Consider the following 23,410-nt stretch of genomic DNA (forward strand, 5'->3'; position numbering starts at 1 on the left):
TCACAGCAGTCATAAATGATTTACCACATTCTTTACAGCTAGGATAACCTGCATTACCACTATGAGCTATTTTGATATGTCTTTTCAGACTAGGATAATGTTTAAATGTTTTATTACACAAATCACACAATCGCTTAGCATGAATCATTTTATGTTTCAAAAATAATTTATATGTTTCTGATATTATTCCACATTCTTTACAAGGCCAGGGGTTTCTGTTTACTGATTTATTGTCTTCATTTACACATAATGAAGTAGTGTGGCTAATAATCTCTCTAACTCCTTCACTTGAATCTGAAGACATGATTTTCACCTTAAACATACCCAACAATTACTTTTTCAAATAAATAAATAACAAATATTAATCAGCCCCAATAAAAATTAAGTTATTAATATCATGACTCAAAATGATGTCACATTATTATTAATATTTCATGCTGAAGGATTGTTCATTCAATAGATCTCAGTCAGGCATGGCATTTCCATACATGCTACAAATCGTTTATCTCATCCTCTGAAGCAATACCTAATGGTGGTCCCGGAGGTTAAACAAGAGAAAAAAAAAATATACATCAACTGACACAAAGGGCAAATTCTTATTACACATATACTAGATATGATCAAAACCCAGCTTATCAGATTTATAAAACTTAAACAATTTAATTAAACAATATTAAAGTGATGACAATAAAAATTAATTACAATGAATGGAATCATTCAGAACACAATGGACAAGTAATAGCGGAAAAAATATTCTTTATGAGTAGTCAAATGAAAATATGGTCTCACAAAATTTAAGAAAAAACTTAACAACAGATAACAAAAAAATATGGGTGTTTTTATTTTCAAAACTGATATTTATTTTTAATTTTAATAACTATTCTATAAGCATATAAAGTTACAGGATCCTTACATAATCCTGTTTTTAAGAAGTTTTCTTTAATAAATCTCCAACAATTTTGATTCTAATTTACCAAAAATGTTTGTCAAATTTTGAATTTTTTTAAATTGTAATATATTATAAATAGCATGACAAAACAAAAACAAACTACCCAAACTCAATTTAAAAAAAGGATCAAGTTAACATTAACAAACATATCATAACAGACATCATACACCAAGAAACTAGACATGAAAACAATCTAAAACACCAAATAAATAAAACAAATGACTGAACATATACATAAAAAGTATACCAATATGTTTCCCATTTTTCTACATTTATCTTTCCCATAAAAATGAATGGCTTACATTTTAATTTCAGCTGTTATTAGCGCAGAATGGACCAATGCTGGTATGTCACCCTTGGTTGCACACCAACAATTCATTCATTCAAACAATTTATAATTCTCATACGATTCATACTTCTTGATACGAATGCTTTATCTAAAATTATAGTTGCCTTTGGGGATAAAACAGGAAAACATTGGGGTTAGAGCTGCATTAAAAAATCACAATTCAAGAAACAGCTAAAAATGTTCAGGATTTTGAAACATTTTGTTCTAAAAGTTTAGTTACAACTGGCAAAAACATTTAACAAAATCATGTCTAATGAAACATAAATCATGTAACATTTACATGGTGGTCCGCCTTTTTCCTAGAGTAGATTAATTGGTAACAAACTGCTTTTTAAAGGATTTTACATTTAAACACAATCATACAGAAAACAATCATTTTTCAAGTAAAATTCAAAATGTCTGCTTAAAGACCTTTATAATGGTCGGGCTGATACTAAATAAATATGCAATATGTATATTTTTTAAGTGAATTACAGAATTAGTAATTATTTACTACCTATGAAATGTTACAAACTCAACATTTACTCATATGTTTATTAAATGTTGCTTTCCATGTAAATGATTCCCCACAATTTTTACACATGTATGGTTCTATATTAGTGTGAACACGTTTATAGATTCTTAAGGCTGCATCAAATTTCAAGGTTTTCTGACATCATTACTACATAATTTTTAAGTACAACACTATCTTTAAATGAAGCACCACAAATATCGCATGCATACTTTTTTATCTCTGTAATGCATATGATATTTATGAGCACGGAAATGTTTTTCACTAGGATATATTTTTCCACACATCACATGTAACTTCATGATGTTCTTTACGCAACTCCATTTGTCTGATTACCTTTAACAATTTTACCACATATATCACAAACTGATGCATTTCCATGTGGTTATCATATCCTTTAAAATTTTTACCATATATCTCACAAAGAAAAGAATGTTCAGAATGTACATTGTCTTGACGATTTTTAAAATAAAATTCTTATTTAAATAGTTTACCACAATATTCACATGACACTTGATTTTCTATAACACATTTTAAATGCATCTCAAGATGGGTTTTATTCTTGAATTTCTTATTACAAACATTACAAGAGAATGGTCTATCTTTCTGTACAAATACACATCAATAATGTAATTTAGCATGTGCAGAACTTATAAACAATATTCCACATTTTTTGCCGTTTGAAAATCAGGATTTATCATGTGAACTGTTTTCTTATGTCTTCTATGGCCTGTTAAATGAGGAAACGCTCTATTATACAGATTACAGTTCGGTTAGTATGACTCTCTCTATCTTTTGCTGTTTAGCCTCCAGAGCCACCGTGCAAGGAATTACTTCAGAGGATGAATGAAGATGATATGTATGAATGTAAATGAAGTGCAGTCTTGTAGTCTGTCGACTATTCCTGAGATGTGTGGTTAATTGTAACCCAACCACCAAAGAACACTGGTATCCACGATCTAGTAGTATTCAAATCCGTATAAAAGTAACTGCCTTTACTAGGATCTGAACCTTAGAACACTTGACTTTGAAATCAGCTGATTTGCGATGACGAGTTAACCATTAGACCAGACCAGTGAGCTAAGTTAGTATGACTAGGTTTACGTTTTCTATACAATTTGTATGTTTCCAATATTACTCCACATCTTTCATAAGGCCATCCACCTCCATCCCTTTTCTTCTGTATCTTTTTTACTGACCTCCAATCTCAAATTTTCATTAACAGATATCGAAGCATTAATTAGAATTCCTTCACTTGATTCTGATAACACGTTTATCACCATAAAGATACCCATAATATTAATAATTACTTTTCTTATAATCTTATGAAATAAAAGAAAGAAAATATTGTCTAAAAAGTTTCTTATTTTTACTATTCAACAAAAACAACCTATATGTTGCAAAACAACAATCAGTTCTATTTAAAAAATAAAAGGATTTTTTTTTAATCATTAATTTCCAACTACATACAACTGTAGCAACTGACTTTTGTGTAATTTTTTTTTATGTTTATTACATTTTGGTTTACACCTATAAACTCATTTATCCAGTGAAAAAAAACAATTGTTAATAACTAAAATAATCTAGAATTTAGATATAACAGAGAAAACTTATGTTCCAATTGTATGTGAACTTGTAAGTACCATAATATCACAGGAATGATTTTATCATCAACAATGTTGATAACTACATCTCACAAGCAGAATAACTTTTTTTTTTAATAAAATCCTGAAAATTCTCAATTCACGGAAATATTTGGAAATCCTAATCAACCTATACTAATTTTTGAAATGGGTTTCAATAAAGGCAATGTTAAGTTTAATTGCTAATCCCAAACCCCCCTGCATTCATGCTATATTCAACACAAGTTGAAATATATTCAAAAGATGTTCTATCTTACACGTTAAAATAATAATCATATGTTCAATTTCAGCTTTTTATTTCCTTTATAGTATGATCCTTAAATCAGAATGCACTTCATTTGACACTTTTATAACTATTTGAAAGATCATCTAATAAATTATTGATTCTTACATGACAATTTTATTGTACAATTCCTTATTTTCTAGTAAATCTCAAAATAACCTTGTTTTACTTAAATACAGTTCCTTCTTTATTATGATATATATTTCAATGTTTAAATATGTGTACACTGCCTCGTGTGGAAATAGGTTCATTGAACAAAGCTGTTCAATGAAACTAAAGCTCTGTCATGGTATTTTACCTAATTCACATGCTTCTATTTCCAAAATGCTGCTTTCTGATTCATTCTAGCTGTTACATAGCAATTACCTTTAATTATTTTTAATTTTCAGTGAAATTATATGACAGTTTTTATAGTAACTTTTCCGTTGTATAGTTAATCATAATTTTATAATATGTTCTATTTCAGAAAGCAATTCTCAAGTAAGATATATTGCCAATATATGTTTTAATAAATTGGGTAATAGTTACAATGCTTCCTGACCAATAATGGAATTAACAATTTATCCTTTGGAAGCTAATATTTTTTAAATGGATTTATCAGGAAGTGCTATTAAGAAGTTAAGAATCCTAGAAAAAGCTGTTGTTTCATAGTTGTGAGTTAAGGTAATGTATAAGTGAACAGAATTTTATATTTATTAATCAAAATTGCATGTAATGTATAATCATATTACACTAAAAAATATCCAAGTAACAAAGAACTGTTGTATGAAAGCAAAGAGCATATTTTGCATCATATTTTTTTGAGACTGTATTTCTAACAAAATGTGTTACATGCAAATGATGTAAACTAAAATTACATTTATTGGTAATCCTGTAATTCAATGTGAAGTAATAAACATAGTTACTACTGTAGATTCAGGAAAATTATACTTCAAGAACTTTGTGACCCATTGTAGGCAGCTCTCTAAATAGTAAGATACGCAACATACTGAATACATACAGTTTTGAAAAGTCTTCAAAGAAAATACTCAAAAATTTTGACTAATATTCTGTAATAAATAGTTAACCAATAACATCCCAATCCTGTAGGAGAAGACAGCACACCCGCCTTGTAACGCTTCTGGTAGCCACCCCCCCCCCTCCACCATGTTGTGCTAGCCCTGATGGTCTTTCACGGGAGTTGTCTTTCACCCTCTAACTTTTACATCTCATAGTAATAAGCCAGGCTTCGTTGGGATGCCACTGATATAAATGCCTCAGTAGGCATTTATATCAGTGATTTATAAACTCAGCTTTTGCCTTTGCTGCAGGCCTCATCTGAACATCTTGAATGTTCTACATCGCTGCCCTCTGAACTAGTTAACCGAATTTGTGAAAGCACGAGCCCCATGCCTAGTTCTACACTTTACAGAGCAATTGAATAAAAACATACCACCAAAAAGTGTTATTCGCAACAACAAAATTTATTCCCAGCTCCCTTAGTAAACTCAAACATTCTTCAGTTCATATCCCATGATGTACATGATGAATGAAATGTTGAGAAGAATAAATCAAACCTGCGAGGAGAGGGATGAAGATAAATACAAAAAAAGACAAATTGCATGATAATTAGCAAATCAACCAAAAGGGCAACGATTAGGATTGGGGGAAATAAAGTTGAGCAAGTGACATCCTTCGAGTACTTGGGGTGCATCATTAAGGAAGATATGAAGTGTGAACAGGAAGTTAAAGTATGAATTGCTAGAGCAAAGGAAGCATTCAACAAAATGAGGAGAGTGCTATGTAGCAAATTAGATCTGTGATTAAGGAAAAAATTTGCAAAATGTTTTGTGTTGAGTGTGGCCCTTTATGGGGCAGAAACACAGACTATTAGGAAGGGAGGAGAAAATACTGGAGGCCTTTGAAATGTGGGTTTGGAGGAGGATGGAAAAGATCAGCTGGACGAAGAGAGTTCAGAATGAGGAGGTGCTTTGTAGAGTAGGAGAAGAGAGGGTGATTATTGAAATAATAAAAAGAAGAAAATGCAGTTCGTTGAGTGCCTGTTAGTGACAGCATTGGAAGGATTTGTAACGGGTAGGAAAACAAGAGGTCGGAGATGAATGAAAATGATAGACAACATAAAAAGTTACTATAAAATGAAATGGATGGTACAGAATCGAGCAGAATGGAGGGCGGCCATGTGAAAACCTGCCTTTGGGCAGAACACTTATCATTATCATATTATTTAAAAAAAATTCTTTTCATATGTTTTTGGGAAATTACTAAAAACATTAGCATTTTGTGGTTGTTTATCTATTTTCATTAGCAAGCTTGTATTGTTTTCTTTCAAAGTTCATTTAAACTAGTAACAGATGTGGTTTTGTGTATAATTTAATTTTTTGTGACAATATTCTGTATAATATTAAATATAAAATTAAATAATTACACATAGTTCCTTATGTAGTTGAATACTGAAAAAAATGTAGTAATCGATTACATAACATTAGATACATATAGGATTAAAAAAATATGTTTCGCAACCTTCATTAATGTAATAAAAGTTCTTCAAGTTTTGAATGAAAACTGCAGAAGAGGAATGCATTTATTAAACACATTAAAACTTATTTCTTGGCAAATGAAATTTGTTATATGTATGAGCATTTGTTAGAATAAAGATTACCCAAAATTAAGCTTTGACTCTAATTGGAGGTAAAAAAGTAATGCATTACAATTAAGTACTTAAAAAAGGTTTCCACCTAATTTTTACAGGACAGAACAAATAGTGTAGTACACAATCAGAATACCAGAATGTCAAAGTGAAACTCTAAAAAAGTTTAGTAACATGCATCTTTATTAGAAATAATAAAAGAGTTAATGAAATAATTATAAATTTATAATTAATCATGAATTTATGATGTAATGTTTTCTGTACATTTACTCAAGTGTTTATCAAATGTCTGTTTCCATTTAAATGATTCACCACAATTTTTACATAAATAAGGTGCCACATTAGTGTGAACCCGTTTATGTGTTTTTAAAACAGTTTTGAACTTAAATGTTTTATCACATATATCGCACTTGTGTTTTCTTTCATTACTGTGAGTTTTTAGATGATTTTTAAGGACAGTACTATCTTTAAAGGAAGCACCACAAATGTTGCATACATGCTTTCTATCTAAATTTGAATGAACATGAAGTTTATGAATGCGTAAATTTTTATCACTAGAATAGGTCTTCCCACAAATATCACATGGAACTTCAACACGTCCTTTATGCATTTCCATGTGCCTATCATACCCCTTAACATTTTTACCACATATTTCACAAAGAGAAGAACGTTCATTATGAACCTTGTCTTGATGATTTTTTAAATAAAATTCTTGCTTAAACACTTTACCACAATATTCGCATGACACTGGGTTGTCGATATGAACACACTTTACATGTGTCTCGAGGTGCGTTTTAACTTTAAATTTTTTATCACAAATATTGCAAACAAATGGTCTATCCTTTTGTTTATGTACACGTAAATAATGTAATTTAGCATATGCTAAGCTTGTAAACAATCTACCACACTCTTTACAATTATGAAAATCAGGGTTTATCATATGAACTGTTTTATTATGTCTTTTAAGACCGACTAATCGTGGAAATGTTTTGTTACACAAATTACATGTTCGGTTAGTATGAATAGGTTTATGTTTTCTGTACAACAGATATGTTTCCAATATTGTTCCGCATACTTCACAAGGCCATCCATCTCCATCACTTTTTCTTTTACTTTTTTTTAATGAGCACACTTCTTCATTTACAGATAATGAAGTAGTATTTAGAATTCCTTTAGTTTCTTCATTTGATTCTGATAACACGTTCATCACCTTAAACATACCCATAATATTAAGAATTACTTTCCTTGTAATTTTATGATGAAAAAATAGGAAATATTATTTTTACTCAATCAATATGAAACACATATCTTAGACATTGAAAAGTAACATCAGCATGATTTTACTAAAAAGAGGAGGTCCCTTCATTATCAACTTTCAATAACATATAACTACAGCTATATTTCGTTCATTATACTGTTTTACTACAACTATAATCTGGTTATAATATGATTTACTATAACTATAATCTGCTTTACAATAATTATAATTTGGATATATGTAACTAAATGTACTGCAAAATCACAAAACACATGTATTAAATTATAAACACCTTTATTAAATTCAAAGAATAAAAGAAGTTGTAAAATACATTTAAATGAAGATTTTAAGATTTTTAAATAATTTTTTTTTAATATTGCATATTTGTGAAATTAGTAGTGGTTTATAAGGAGAAAATCAGTTCATTTAAAAATAAATACCATATATTCATGACATTAATCATATCAAACAATTCACTGAAATTATTACTTTTTATACATTTTTTAAGTAAATATAAATAGCAAAGAAATTTTATATTTTATAAGAGATGGGCCAGAACGTAATTTTTTATTAACAAAACTATTTAGAAATTCCTTTGTCAAATTATCCAACCTTGTAAAATTGAAGTGTAAAACTTTTCAAAATATTTTAATAAAAACTATAGAAGAGGACTTTTTTTTAATATAAAATAAAAAAACTATTTTGAATCATCTCCACCAGAAAAAAATCATAAACCAGAAGAAATAAAAAAGAAAAATTACAGCATTTTAATAAATGGAAATAACATTTTTCAGACTGCAAAGTGGTCTGAATTAGGAACAAAAACAAAAAAGTGAAAGACATTAAACAGAATTTTAGTTTTGCTAAATATGATTACTTGAGAAGATTTAGTTTATTTTACCGGAAGAATTTCCTAATGCTACCAATTCATTGTCACAATTTAAGTATGTGTAATAGGGTCAGAATATTGTAAAAATTATGTTAGGCGTATGAATATTTGATTCTACTTTCCTGTCTATATAGCAGCTATAGCTATGTAGAAGGGAAAGTATGGTGATCAGTTAAAATTGGGCATATCCGGTTTTCACCACATCTTGATGAATTGATCCCTAAGGACCCCAGAAAACCGCCGAAAAATGGCATAAAAATTTCTGTGACAAGAAGTGCATACATATATATGTATATATGTTAACATGTAAATCGCCTTTTATCTCCAGAACTAATTGACTGATTTTCACCAAACTTGGCTTTATTTCTATAGTAGGGGCAGTGATGCTATTAAATTTCCAATTCAAACGGTTAGGAAGTGGGGGAAACAGAGAGGAGAAAAACAAAATTATCTCCGGATTTTGCTTAATTAATATTATAGCTTTACTTCCTTGGTAAAGGAAGTATTGTGATAGCAAAAGATTTCAGTTTGCAAATTTCAATGGAAATATCCATTTTCACCAACCTTGAATCCATTTTAACTAGTTTCTGCGTGACATCTGTATGAATGTATGTGTCGTACATATGTATCTCGTGTAACTCAAAAACAAATAGCTGTAGGATGTTGAAATTTTGGATTTAGGATTGTTGTAACATCTAGTTGTGCACCTCCCCTTTTAATTGCAATCAACTAAGACAAAAGTGTTCAAAAAAGCCCAAAATCCAATTTTTTTGGATTTTGGACTTTTTCTTAACTGCAGTAATAAGACCTCATTAAGAGCTTTTCAACGATATATTGTAAGTGGTACTTATTTTTCATTGGTTTCAGAGTTATAGCTAAATAAAATTTTAATGAAATATTTGGAACTTAGGGGAAGGCACATAGGTTCAAATCAGACCTCATCTCCTTTTTTTTTAATTTAAATATATTGATTTTTTAATAATTATTAACTTCTGATTGTAAAAAAATCTTTATAATGAATAATAATTCAATAACAACAAAAATTGAAAAAATATTATAAGTTTTTAATGAAATAAAATTTTATGTATTTTTCATTTTAAAAAAATGTAATTTAATAGGTACTTTAATTGGAGGCCTGGGTTCAAATCCTGGTCAGACATGGCATTTTCACATGCTACAAAAATTGTCATTCATCTCATCCTCTGAAGCAATTCTTAACGGTGGTCCCAAAAGTAAAAAAAAATTTTAATAGGCATACAAGGAAGTAAGGAAGTCATGTGTTATCCACATAAGGTTTTTTGCTAAATTTCACCCCACCTCTAAAAATGGTTTTCAGTGTTGGCCTATAAATCACCTTATATCTACAGAACTACTTGATCGATTTTGACCAAACTTGGTTAGATTACTTCTATGTAGGGGCAATGATGCTATTAAATTTTCAATTCAAAAGGTCAGGGGGTTGGGGATACAGTGGGAAAAACGAAATTATCTCCAGATTTTGCGTAATTAAGGTTTTATATATTTTTTTATAATTTTGAGAATATTAATAAAGTTCTGTAAAAACTTCTGTAAACATCTGTAAAAAAAAATTTTTTTAAATTTCACCCCTACCACTAAAAATGGTTTTAATTTTGAAGAGTTATAGAAGGCATGGAGTGATTTAAATTGCATTTTTAAAAATATTTTTATGAAAAATTATAAAAAAATCTTTTGTGTAAAAGTTTTTTGTTAAATTGCACCCCCACTCCAAAAATTGGTAATAATTTTGAAATGTTGAAGAAGGCAGTTCAGTGGGTCGTTTTTGTTGCAGTTTTTTCTATTTAGCATCTTGTTGTTTCCACAAATTTGTTCCCCATCAAAGTGCAGCCTTTATTATTTAAAAATTTATTTAAAGTGGCTGCTAGTACCGCCACACCAGTGCAAATGAAATACGGTATGCATGCGCGCTTTAGTTAGAATCATTGAATTAAATAAACAAAAAAAAAAAAAATCTGATGAGGACACCACATGACTTCCTTGTATGCCTATTAAATTCCTTATACACATTTTTGCTGCACCTCATTTAAACTTACTTCATTTGAAAGTGAGATAAAGATCCTCCAATTCTTTAATGAAAGTGGACAGTTACATAACTGCTAAAATATTAGTTTTTATTAATGTCAAATATTTATACATTAATTCAACAATCTTACCTGAAATATTAGGCTAGAGAAGTTTAGAAATATTAGATTTGGACACTTTTGGTCTAATCGATTGCATTCAAAAGGGGAGGTGCACAACTAGATGTTACAACAGTTCTAAATCCAAAATTTCAACATACGGCTAATCGTTTTTGAATTATGCAAGATACATACATACAGACATCACACTGAAACTAGTCAAAATGAATTCAGGAATTTCAATGGATATTGCAATCTGAAAACCAAATTTTTAGTGATCACAATACTTGGTACAAGGAAGTAAATAGTGTATTTAAATAAAATTATAAATGTTTTAAATTAAGATGTGTATGTGTGTAAACTGTGCATCAGAAAAGAGCTGAGTGAAGGGTAAGTTGTACAACTGTGTTGTCAGTTTTTTTTATAAATTTGTCATTGCTGTTAGGAAAATTTTTTATTTGAACTAAGCCAAACTGGTAAGATAGAGTACGCTCTTTTTATATTTAACATACCATAAAACAAAACAGTTTGCATTTAGCAGCTTAATACACACATGAAACAAATTCTTAACACAATAAAGTACATTACACAGAAGTACTGGCATGCAGTGTAGGCAGAACAGAATTTCTACTTTAATAATATAATTAGACAAAAAATAAAATCAAGCTTACTAATAAAATTCCATTATTTTTTCATGCATATATATATATATATATAAATAATAAAGAAAAAACTGGATGAGATTTAATTGAAGAATCATATCTTCTCCAAAATAATGTCAAAATGATATCAGTACAGAAAATAATTGAAATACATCATTCAACATCCTGTAGTGCCCCCCAAAAAAAACATCGAGCAAACAAAAAATCATTAAAAGAAACATACCAACAACACAGGAAACATACGAGTACATAAATCCAAATATAACGAATCATGAAAACAAAAATAATAAACATTCACAAAAATATATTTCCTGAACAGAATAAAAAAAAACCACCGACTCAGATAGATAAAGGGAAAAGAATGATCATATATCTATAAATACAAAAAAAAAAAAACAATAAATTTACAAACAAAACAGATGAGCCAAGTAATAAATAATACATATTAAAAAAATTAATTTAAAAATCACTTATATAAAATATTATGAAGAATGTCATAAAAGAAGTTTAATGTCTAATGAGCAAAAAGAACTTTACAATTTATTTTTTTTAAATACATGTAAGATTAATTAGCTAATACGACTGTGAAATTTATGAAGAAACATGATGTTGCTTAAAGACGGTTATAAACCAAAACCAGCAAATAATAAAATAAAAAAATAATTTTTCATATGGTTTTAGCCATGATATGGTAAAAACCATAACTCTTTACATGATATACAAAAACAAATTTTATCATTACAGTGCTTTTAAGAGCTAACTCATCCTTGTAATCATTATCAGAGATTGAAGATGGTTGTTAGGATACCTGAAAATGTTTTAAAACACTTACTTAAAACCACTGTATTTATCAAATTTTGTTTTGCTTTTTGTTTCAAAATTACACAGTTTAAATGATAAATTTCTGTATGTAACAAAAAACAATTAATAAATCTATTAATTATCTGAAGAAAGCTTTTGAAGATAAATATTTCTGTTATTATTTCATAAATTATTATGATGCATTAAATATATGTTCATTTAAACACAAGAAACAAGTTTGATATTCTACACAAATATCATAAGGAATATAAAAGAATAAAAGGTTAGGTGAATAAACATCAAATTCTTTCTTTCTTAAAATAAAAGATACATCACCTGATCTAAGAGCCAGCTAGCTAAATGCTACACAGATTGGATAGCCATGATGACAAAGGTTTACAAACAGAAGTTTCACAAAAAAATCAAACAATTTTATTAGAGTAATTTCTACACGATCTCCAGATGTGATGGTTAATGGTTTTTCCAAACACCATTAAATAATAACAGGAAAGAAGAGTCATAACAACATTAGTTTAAAGCTAATTAAAGTCATATTGGTAACAAGGACACCTTAAACAGCAATAGTATATGAACATTTATACACTGATATAATAATATATACAACTAAGATTTATTATATTTATTACAAGAATAATTATAATCAATAAAAATTATAATTTTAACAACTCTACATGCAAATGTTTTTACAGCAATACTGCAATAAGTTTTACAGTAAGCAAATAAATTTATTATATCTGCATTTTTTAACCAAGTTACAACTATTTGGCTGTATATAAATCAATAGTGCAATATTTATAAAATGATTTTCACCTTACTAATATGATGTAATAGATGGTAAAATACCTTCAATTATGGAAAATAAAATGAAAACAAGTTCATTGTCTGTAATATTTATTATTATAGGTAACACAGTAAATATACTGATTATAAAACTTAAAAATTTGTAACTAATCCTGATCTGATTTTGTAAAATTTTTAGAACATTTAATCCTATGTTTGTCAAATGTCTGTTTCCATTTAAATGAGTCTCCACAATTATTACAAAAATAGGGCCCTACATTAGCATGAACACGTTTATGCATTCTTAAAGTTGTTTTTAATTTAAATGTTTTATTGCATGTATCACACTTATACTTTCTTTCATCACTGTGAACTGACATGTGAGTTTTAAGGACATTGCTATCTTTAAATGAGGAACCACATATTTTGCACACATACTTTCTACTTAAATTTGAATGAACATGAAGTTTATGGGAACGTAAATTTTTGTTACCAGAATAAATTTTTCCACAAATATCACATGGAAGTTTAACGCGATCTTTATGAACTTTCATATGACTATCGTACATTTTAACATTTTTACCACATATTTCACAAAGGGAATAACAACGTTCAGTATGAACATTTTCTTGATGATTTTTTAAGTAGAATTCTTGTTTAAATACTTTACCACACAATTCACATGACACTGGGTTGTCAAAATGAACACAATTTACATGTTTCTGAAGTTCTCTTTTAACTTTAAATTTCTTATGACAAACACTACAAGGGAACGGTCTATCAGTTTGTTTGTGCATACGTATATAATGTAATTTAGCATATTCAGCACTTGCAAACAACCTACCACAGTCTTCACATTTACGAAAATCAGGATTTATCAAGTGAACTGTTTTAAAATGCCTTTTAAGCCCATCTATTTGTGCAAAGGTCTTGTTACACAAACTACATGTTCGATTAGTATGAATAGGTTTATGTCTTAAATACAATTGAAAAGTTTCCAATATTATTCCACATATTTCACAAGTCCATCCACTCCCCCTCTCTAATTTATTTATTGATGTCATATCTTCATTTACAGGAAATGAAGTAGTACTAATTAGAAATCCTTTAGTTTCTTCACCTGATTCTGTTAACACGTTCATCACCTTAAACATACCCATAATATCAGAATTATTCTCCTTGTAATTTTATGAAGAAAAATACAAGAAAAATTACATCACTTTTTTTCATCCATACAACTAAAACAACTATCATGTTGAAATTTTCAAAGCAATATTCAGAAATGGTTTATAAATCTGAGCAGTCCTTTCTCTAGTAACTTTCAACACTAATATCAACACCATATTCTGTAGTAATTGGTTATAATTGGTTTGACTTACTAAATGGGTTAAAAACAAGTTATATGTTTAAATACAATCTATCCCATGTCAGGCAATACTTTTAACAACTGAGATGTATTATAAGTAAATAAATAATAAGATTGTTTATAGGTTATAATGTACATAATTTGGTCATTTTGAAATAAAATAAAATTAATTTCAAACCCAGGAAAAATAACTTTGAACTAATACTTTCAATTTTGATTTAGTAAAAACAAATGATTCAAATATCCATAAAAGTATTATTTAGATAAGCAGTGTTTATTGCAATTTTTTAAAAATATCATATACTACAGAATATGATAGAAATGATGATCTGAAATAACAAGTGAGGAACATTAAGAAAAAACGAAAATTACAGAGAAAAAACTTTTTTTCAATACATTATATAAATTACTGAAAATTTAAAATAAGTTAACATCACTCTCCAGTAAATTTTTTTGAAAGAGCAGCAACAGTTCAGAAAGAGAGTGGATGCCATGAAAATTAAAATTTTAGAAGTTGAAAACATTAATACTAAAGTAATTTGATAAAATTGCTGTAGATGATAAACTAATTGTAACTTCCTATTATTTGATAACTAATGAACCAATGCTACTGCAGATGTTAAAGGATATGCGCAGTGTTTCCTCATGTAAAATTGTAAAGTATGTAGAACTTGAATGAGGATAATCAGAAATATTAATTGGATTTACAGAGTAAAAAGTAAAGCTTGTGCGATTACTTTGAAAATAAAATTGAACAGCAAGTTAAGATAAGAATAATGAAAACAAAACTAGCAAGAAAACTCTTAAATATTAGGAAAAAAGTAATTGGTATAGTAAGTGAAAAACAACTTATTGCAAAAGATTTCAGGGTGATTTAAAAAAAAAAAAAAATTAATTTTAAAATTAGTGGTCAGCATTGCATAATATAATTACAGATACAACAGCATGCAAAGTAATCCAAAAACAAGGATTTTTTTGTTTATTTTTATATTGTGGCTAAACTGCTTGACCAAATCCATTCTTTAAGTTGTCTGAGTAATGGGAGATTTTCATGTTAAAAACAGTGTTTTGTAAAAGTTTATTTAATTTTTTATTACAAAATCACATTTGCATATTTTTTCTTGTCTTTTCTCCCTAATTTGTTTATTACAGTCTGTTCAACTAGTGAATAATAAGCAAGCCTTCCAAGCCCAATGAGCTGAAGATTATTTATATGACATAATGAAGTGTATAGTCTTGTACAGACTCATGCTAACCACTCCTGAAACTAATTGTGGCTAACTGAACCACCAAAGTAAACTAGTATCCACTGTCTAGTATTCAAATTTGTACAAAAGCAACTAACTTTTACTAGGATTTGAACCTAAAAATCTTCAACTTTGAAAATCAACTGTTAATCAACAGCTGATTGTGTGAGTAGTTAACCACTACAAGCCTGGTGGGCTCTATGTGTTTTGAGTATATAATAATGGACATTAAGAGAGCATTTGAAAACTGCTTTTCTTTTTCTTTCTGAGCACCAGCAAAACACAACAAATAACCTCTGAGTGTGGTGTTGGTCTAGGGACAGTAAATGCTATGTTAAAACAATTTAAAGAAACTGGTTCCTTTACACTGCAAAGTTAAGTCAAATGTGACTAAAAGAAAAACTACCCCAACACAAAATCAGTCATTAGTAAGAAAAAGTAAACTTGATCCAAAATGATCTGTTGCGAACTTAAATCAAGAATTAGCAGCCAGTGGACCAAATGACAGCTGTTAGATGCAGACTTCTTGCAGTTGAACGGAAAGCTCATCAGCCAGCTAAAAATCAGCTTTTAACACCCGCAATGATCAAAAAAGGGCTCTTGTGGGGGAAAGCACATGGTAACTGAACAAAAGAAGAATGGAAAAATGTTTTCCGATGAGTCACATTTTTATATTTAGGAACAAAGGGTTCCATACGTTAGAAAAGCATGAGATGAAAATACATCACCAGTTCATATCCCATAATCAGTTAAACATGCCCAGAAAAAAATGTTTTGAAGCTGATTCACATTTGAAGGCCCTTGGTCATTACTTCCAGTAGATGGTATATTGAAAAGTGATGAATATAATGGCTGTGCATACTGCCAAAAAAGTGGAAAAAATTTTTGAAGAATAAAACATTAAAGGGCTTATATAGCCAGGCAACTCCTCGTACTTAAACCCAATTGAAAATCTTTGGGCAATAGTCAAAGAATGACTCAAAAATAAACTGTACCTAAAATATTGCCTCATTAAAGCAGTAATTTTGGTGTGGTTTCATGTTAATGAAATCAAAATAAATGTGTGATAAACTGTTGAATAGATGCCAAATTGGGTATGTAAAGCGATGAAGAATAAAGGAGGACATAATAATTACTAGATATTCACAAACTTTACAGGTATGATTTTTATCTACATAAAATCAAATTGTATTATAAATGGTTTTCCTTAAACAATAACTTGCCTCGTGTGCAATTTAATTATTTATGTGAATACTACATTTTTATTTCCATATAAAAACAGAATAAAATAAATCTTTTAAGTGTATTTTATTCTACCCCAGCAGAAACCTAGCAATAAAAATTGGTTTATTCAATAAATTGGTTAACAAAATCAAAACTTAAAACTGATTTTTAACAAGAACTTATGGTAAAAACAATGCAGAACATTATGAAATTTGGTAACAAAACTTAAGAATTCAAAGGAAGATTTTGATTTTACATCATTACAAAACTGCTGGATAAGTGAGTGTTTAGATGCACATGCATATCTTTAAAAGTGAGTTAGCTATCTTTGGTATTAATGTAGTATGCAATCTACCACTGTAGTTAGTTAGTTCTTAAATGGTACCACTGAAACACTATATTGAAATAAGAAAATAAAAAAATGGCTATCTAACCTATGTTTGCCATTCTTGACTAGTGAGCATAGATTAAATTTAGTTAAGATTATATTTATTCTGTTATTTCAATACAGCGTTTCAGTGGCGCCATCTAAGAACTAACAAACTACAACAGTGGATTGCCTACTATATTAATACCTTATCTTTTTAGTCAATTTTAAAACATTTTTCTCTCAAGGGAAGCAAATAAAAAATGTCTAGGAGTATCAAAATATTTTGTACGATAAATTTTAAAACAAAGTACAATATTTTATTGATGCCAGAATTTTTATTTTTGTACAAAACAAATTTATGTATTATAAAAATAAAGTAGGCTTAAATTTTTTTAACAAAAATCTGTGGAATTTGATTATAATTTTTACAATGAATGTTTTTGTGAAATTTATATACATTAAATCTAAGAAAAATAAGTTCACCAACTGTAGAACGATTGTTCTACAATGATCAGACATTACTTAACAATATTAAAATAAAAATCTCAAAATAATCTCAGAAAAAATATTCCTAATAAGTAAGAATTTTCTATCAATTGTGAACAACTGTATTTCAGAAAAATTTACTGGCAGAACATCTGAAAAAGAATTTATTATTACAACCAGATACATTGTAACATAAATTTGCTATTTTTTTCATACAAGTTCTAAATTATTATCTCCACTGCATTAAAACCAGTATGAAAAATTAAAGCATAATCAAAAAGGCTTATATTTTACATGAATAGAAAAACTAGACTTTTTAGAACTAAGAATTTAAAAAAATTATTGAGAAACCACCAACTTAAGTCTTGATCCTAATAAAGGATCTTAAGTTTAGACCCTAATAAGCTTCAATCTCAACTTACATAACCTCAAGTTTAGATCCTAATAAATAAATGCATTCTTTCACAATGTATCTTTTGGCACTGCAAATGAAGAACACTGAAGTCATCCCTTCCAAAAAAATCTCATGCTCCTATTATTAAAATTATTAGTTCTCTCTTATTATCAACAATTAATGCTAGAGATTAGATGAGCTGAACATTAACTCAGGTGTCAGTAAAAAACCTAAACTTTAAAAATATCAAAAAACAAATATTCTATGTTTGAATATTAATATAAGCCAATAATAGTCAATATTACAATTATTACAAAAAAAAAAAAACTAAAAAAGAAGTTCAAAACAGAACATATTAAAATATTAAATACATTAAGACAAAAAAAGCTATGCAATCATTGACTGAATTATCCAAGAAATAAGTGATATCAATAACATTAATCAGCAAGTTAAGAAAATAAGCAACAAGTAAAGGAAACATTAACCCAATTAAATACTAGTAGAAAGACAAAACAGAATTGAGACAACAATGCTTACATTGATTCATTATTCTTCATTGAAAACTTTACTAAGTGTAATTATAAATAAAGTGAAATATTAAACTCAGCTGATGATAATGTTTTATCATTAACAAGAGATCTGAGAGTAAAACACTACACTTATAAAAGTGGATTATTTAAATGTTTTGGTTAATATGCCAAAAATCAGAGTATAAAGCCCAGTTACTTTAACAAACTTTTGAATGTATTCATGCCATATTTTGAATTAAGCTACCACTTTTTTAAAAATTAAAACCAATAAAAAAAAATCTGTACCAAACTTTAATATGTTAATACAGGTGATAAAAACAGTAAATAATAGGTATATTGGATCTTTTAACTAAAACTCATTTTAGTTCACTACATTAACATTTATTAAAATTTCACACAAGGTTAATGAAATATTTATACTTATAAATTTGTAATTAGTTCTGAACTAATGATGTAACATTTTCTGAACATTTATTGATATGTTTGTCAAATGTCTGTTTCCATTTAAATGAGTCCCCACAATGCTTACAAAAATAAGGCCCTACATTAGTATGAACCCGTTTATGTGTTCTTAAAACTGTTTTTAATTTAAAAGTTTTATCACATAAATCGCACTTGTATTTTCTTTCATTACTGTGAGTTTCTAAGTGATTTTTAAGGACATAATTATCTTTAAAAGAAGCACCGCATATGTTGCATATATGCTTTCTATCTAAATTTGAATGAACTTGTCTATTATGAGTACGTAAATGTTTGTCACTAGCATAAGTTTTTCCACAAATATCACATGTTACTTCAATACGTCCTTTATGCATTTCCATGTGTCTATCATATTCTTTAACATTTTTGCCACAAATTTCACAGAGCGAAGAACGTTCAGAGTGAACTTTATCCTGATGGTATTTTAAATAAAATTCTTGTTTGAAAACTTTACCGCATCGATCACATGACACTGGATTGCCGATATGAACACATTTTACATGTTTCTCAAGATGTGTTTTGTTTTTAAATTTCTTATCACAAATATTGCAAGTGAATAGTCTATCCTTTTCTATATGTACTCGTAAATAATGTAATTTAGCATATTCAGCACTTGTAAACAATCTACCGCATTCTTTACAATTATGGAAGTCAGGATTTACCATGTGAACAGTATTGATATGCCTTTTAAGGCCGACCAATCTTGGAAAAGTTTTGTTACAATAATTACAAGTTTTGTTAATATGAACTGGTTTATGTTTTCTATATAATTTGAATGTTTCCAATATCACTCCACATACTTTACAAGGCCATCCACACTCTCTCTCCAATTTATTTGTAGATGGCTTATCTTCAGCAGATTTAGTTATAATTCCTTTAGTTCCTTCACTTGATTCTGATAACACGTTCATCACCTTAAACATACCCATAATACTAAGAATTATTTTCCTTAAAATTTTATGATGAAAATACAGGAAATAGAAAATTAATTTTTTTTCAATAATCCAATAATAAATAAAACATCTTTAAATAGACAACATGCAAAAGTTCTAGTTCAAGGGTAAGTCTTTTTATTACTAACTTTTGACACAACATATAACTATAGGAACTTGTTTTATTTCTTCTTTTCTTTTGGCATGAATATACCATCTTATAATAAGCCATGTACAGGTGGCACAACCAATCATGATACTTGATGCCATTGCAGTGACAGCCGCACTTTGAATCATCTATCCTTTTATAACATTTGCTTCATTACCTAACAGCGAATGGACCTTTGTAAGTTGTGTTGTGGTGTTAGTATTAGATCACAGACACTTTTTTTTTTAATTTTAATCACCTCAATGTACAGCTAATACATCAAAACATTATATTTTTAAATTTAATTTTTAATTAATTGTGTAAATCAACCTAATGTAAATAAACTTCATCCACCCAAATACAGAATTAAGAAATATTTTACCTTATTTTGTTGTTTTTCTACGAGAGTACTTTCGCGGGATATCACATCATCAGTTATATGTAAAAAAACTTTTTGTATAATTACATATTAAGCATAAAAAATATTAAAAGATTAAAATACAAACACATATGCAAGGCATATTGAGTCAATTGAGTAACATGAATGTGGCTAGCCAAATACAGTACTGATACTACTATTTAAATAAATTAATATTCTGTACTAGCAGACCCGACGACCGATGACAATGCTTCACTATTGCTAGATTTGAGTGTATAGATACACAATTGAAAGTTTGATAAAACATTAACAAAATGAACATTATGGAACTTCAAAAAATTTAACCTTTCCTTTTTCCCCTATTTTTCTTTTTCTCGTTTTCATTTTTACCATATTCCCTTTCCCCCATCTTTTTTCTCCTTCACCTTTCAATTTCCTTTTTCCCCTTTTTCTTTTTTCCATTTTTCCCTTTTTCAATTTTTCTCTTTCTCTCTTTTTCCTCGTGCATAAATCGGTTCAGTAGTTTTTTAGTCTATACTGGACACACATATCGGAAACATTGAAATGGAATCGTAAAATATTTAGTATTAGCATGTGTTGATTTTATGTCCAACAGACAATGCAGTTTTTAAGAAAAAGCATGTTTTTATCTGTCACAGATGTGATATCTTAGGTATATAAAAACATGCACGTATCTGAATGCAATTTTGTGTCAAAATTGCAAAGCAATCGGTGAAGAACTTTCAGAGATTTAAGATTTTGAACAAACAAACATTTACATTTATATAGATAATATCTATGAAAGTGCTGCTATCTATTGCAGCTTTTATAAGCATATCTCCCTCAAAATCTGTCTGCACGTTGATCAAGTTGAGTCTTTACCTGTATTTTTAACATAATATTTTTCTAAAATATCTAAATTTTTATTTATATTGCCTTTTTTAATTTCCAATATTTCTAAATTGTTATTAACATCAGAGATGGAATGTTTATTGTTTATAAGATGATCTACACATTAGAAAAACCCAATCTTTTGTTTTTATAATGTCTAAAATGTTCATAAAATCTGGCTTTAAACGATCTATTGGTTTTACCTATATAATTATTTTTAATCTTTTAATATATTTTTATGTTTAATATGTAATTAAACAAAAAGTTTTTTTCATACAACTGATGATGCAGGATCCTGTGAAAGTACTCTAGTAGAAAAATAACAAAATAAGGTAAGATATTTCTTACTTCTGTACTTGGGTGGATCAAGTTCATTTACATTATATATTTATTAGTACAGAGGTGATATGGGTCTTTAAAAGATTAATTTTAGAAAATAAAAATTATATATATAAATTGTCAAATTTAATTGGTTCACTGAAAATTTCTTAATTAAATATCCAACAATTCTCTACAAAAAAAAATTTCCTGTTACACATTTTTCAAAATGGTAAACATGGCAACAATTACAGAAACACTTATGTGAGACAGGTAATTGTACGTAATATGCCTACACATAAAATAGTTTAACATGCAAATCAAAGTGAATTATCTTCATTGAATGTTGGTGTACCATTTTATTTTTAAACAGATGTTTAAAAGTTAAGATAACGATTAAAAACACTAAATAATGGAGTCAGAAATTATAACAATTACATTTTTAAATGTTAGAACAAAATAAAACTATTTTAATTGAAGGAGGTGAATGCCATCCACTTCACAAAAAATATTAGAATTATATTACAATATGCCAGATTTTCAGCTAATTTTTCTAGCAACCGTTTTTTTCTCTTTTTTCACCTTTTGAACTTGGAATCGTGACATCCCACACACAGCTGCTGTTCTTTCTTCATATTTTTTAATGTGAATCAGGTGTTTATCTTCCTTTTCCAACTTTGAACATCAACTTATTGTTTCTTAAATTCATATACACTATTTATTATTTCCTGGCCTGCCATTTTAGTCTTTTGTTTTTTATGGTACTTAAGTCCTCTCAAAATCATAAAACACTAAAAATATATAACCAATTATAAAACGTGATTAACTTTTCTTAACCACAATTTGAATGAAAAGAAACAGAATTTGCACAAATGCTTACAGAATCAACAGATATACGACAATCAGATAATTGGATTATACTTAAGCTACTTCGCTTGTTTGTGTTTATTTTTATGATAAACAAAATCACCGTAGAATATAAACTATGTTTATGTATGTCACAATTATAATATTAGTTAATTTATCATTTAGTGTCTGTCTGCTGACGTAATTATAATACTTGTTGAGAACAGGCCTACATTTTTGAAACATTTAAAAATATAACATAACATTTCTTTTTATGGCAAAATACTTAAACATTTATAAAATATGAACAGTAGAATTATAAAATACTTAAAAAAATTCGTAATACCACCCAGTAATATAAAATAATAAGTTCTATTTGCATGAAGGCAATTTGCTTCTGCGCGTGAAAACTAAACTGAATGTTTTCAGTTTAGGTAACAGGCACTGTACTAGCTTTCATAGTCCAAGCTTCAAGATTCATTGTGGCACCTACATACTCTACAGTACTCTAACCAGTGTCTGGCAATGCTATTAAAATAATACCAGTTGCTGAAGTAAAACAACATTCCATTGAGAATCAGTAGAAAAAAAATTTTATTTGTATATAACCAGAGTATTATGTAATCTGATATGGATTAGGTATTCAGTAATATGGTAAAATGAGATTTTATATGGTCGATTTTGCAGAATATTACATTATTAATAAAAAAAACTTAAGATTTAACCCACACCCAAAACCAAACGTAATTAAACTAGAATTTTATCTCATTCAATGTAATAATGATTTTATAGCAGCTATTTCATGTTTTCTATATTTTCAAAATATAGGATATTATAATATATGAAA

General features: G+C 28.3%; 1 protein-coding gene across 9 annotated transcripts in view; it reads right to left on the reverse strand.

Annotated features, from left to right (window-relative positions):
* LOC142326076 (uncharacterized) overlaps positions 1–23,410 on the reverse strand; it is a 291,623-nt gene that overhangs the window by 123,996 nt on the left and 144,217 nt on the right. Inside the window, exon 5 of one of the 9 annotated variants that reach the window (XM_075368210.1) lies at positions 6,618–7,592. The exons of 7 other annotated variants lie outside the window; for them this stretch is intronic. In XM_075368210.1, coding sequence (XP_075224325.1) covers positions 6,624–7,592 — 969 coding nt within the window. In that variant the 3' untranslated portion in view covers positions 6,618–6,623. Of the gene's footprint in view, positions 1–6,617; positions 7,593–19,002; positions 19,964–23,410 lie in introns of those variants that run through there. One more of the 9 variants, XM_075368211.1, reaches the window with a different exon arrangement.

This window comes from Lycorma delicatula, chromosome 6, assembly GCF_047948215.1.
Source record: "Lycorma delicatula isolate Av1 chromosome 6, ASM4794821v1, whole genome shotgun sequence".
NCBI lineage: Eukaryota > Metazoa > Arthropoda > Insecta > Hemiptera > Fulgoridae > Lycorma > Lycorma delicatula.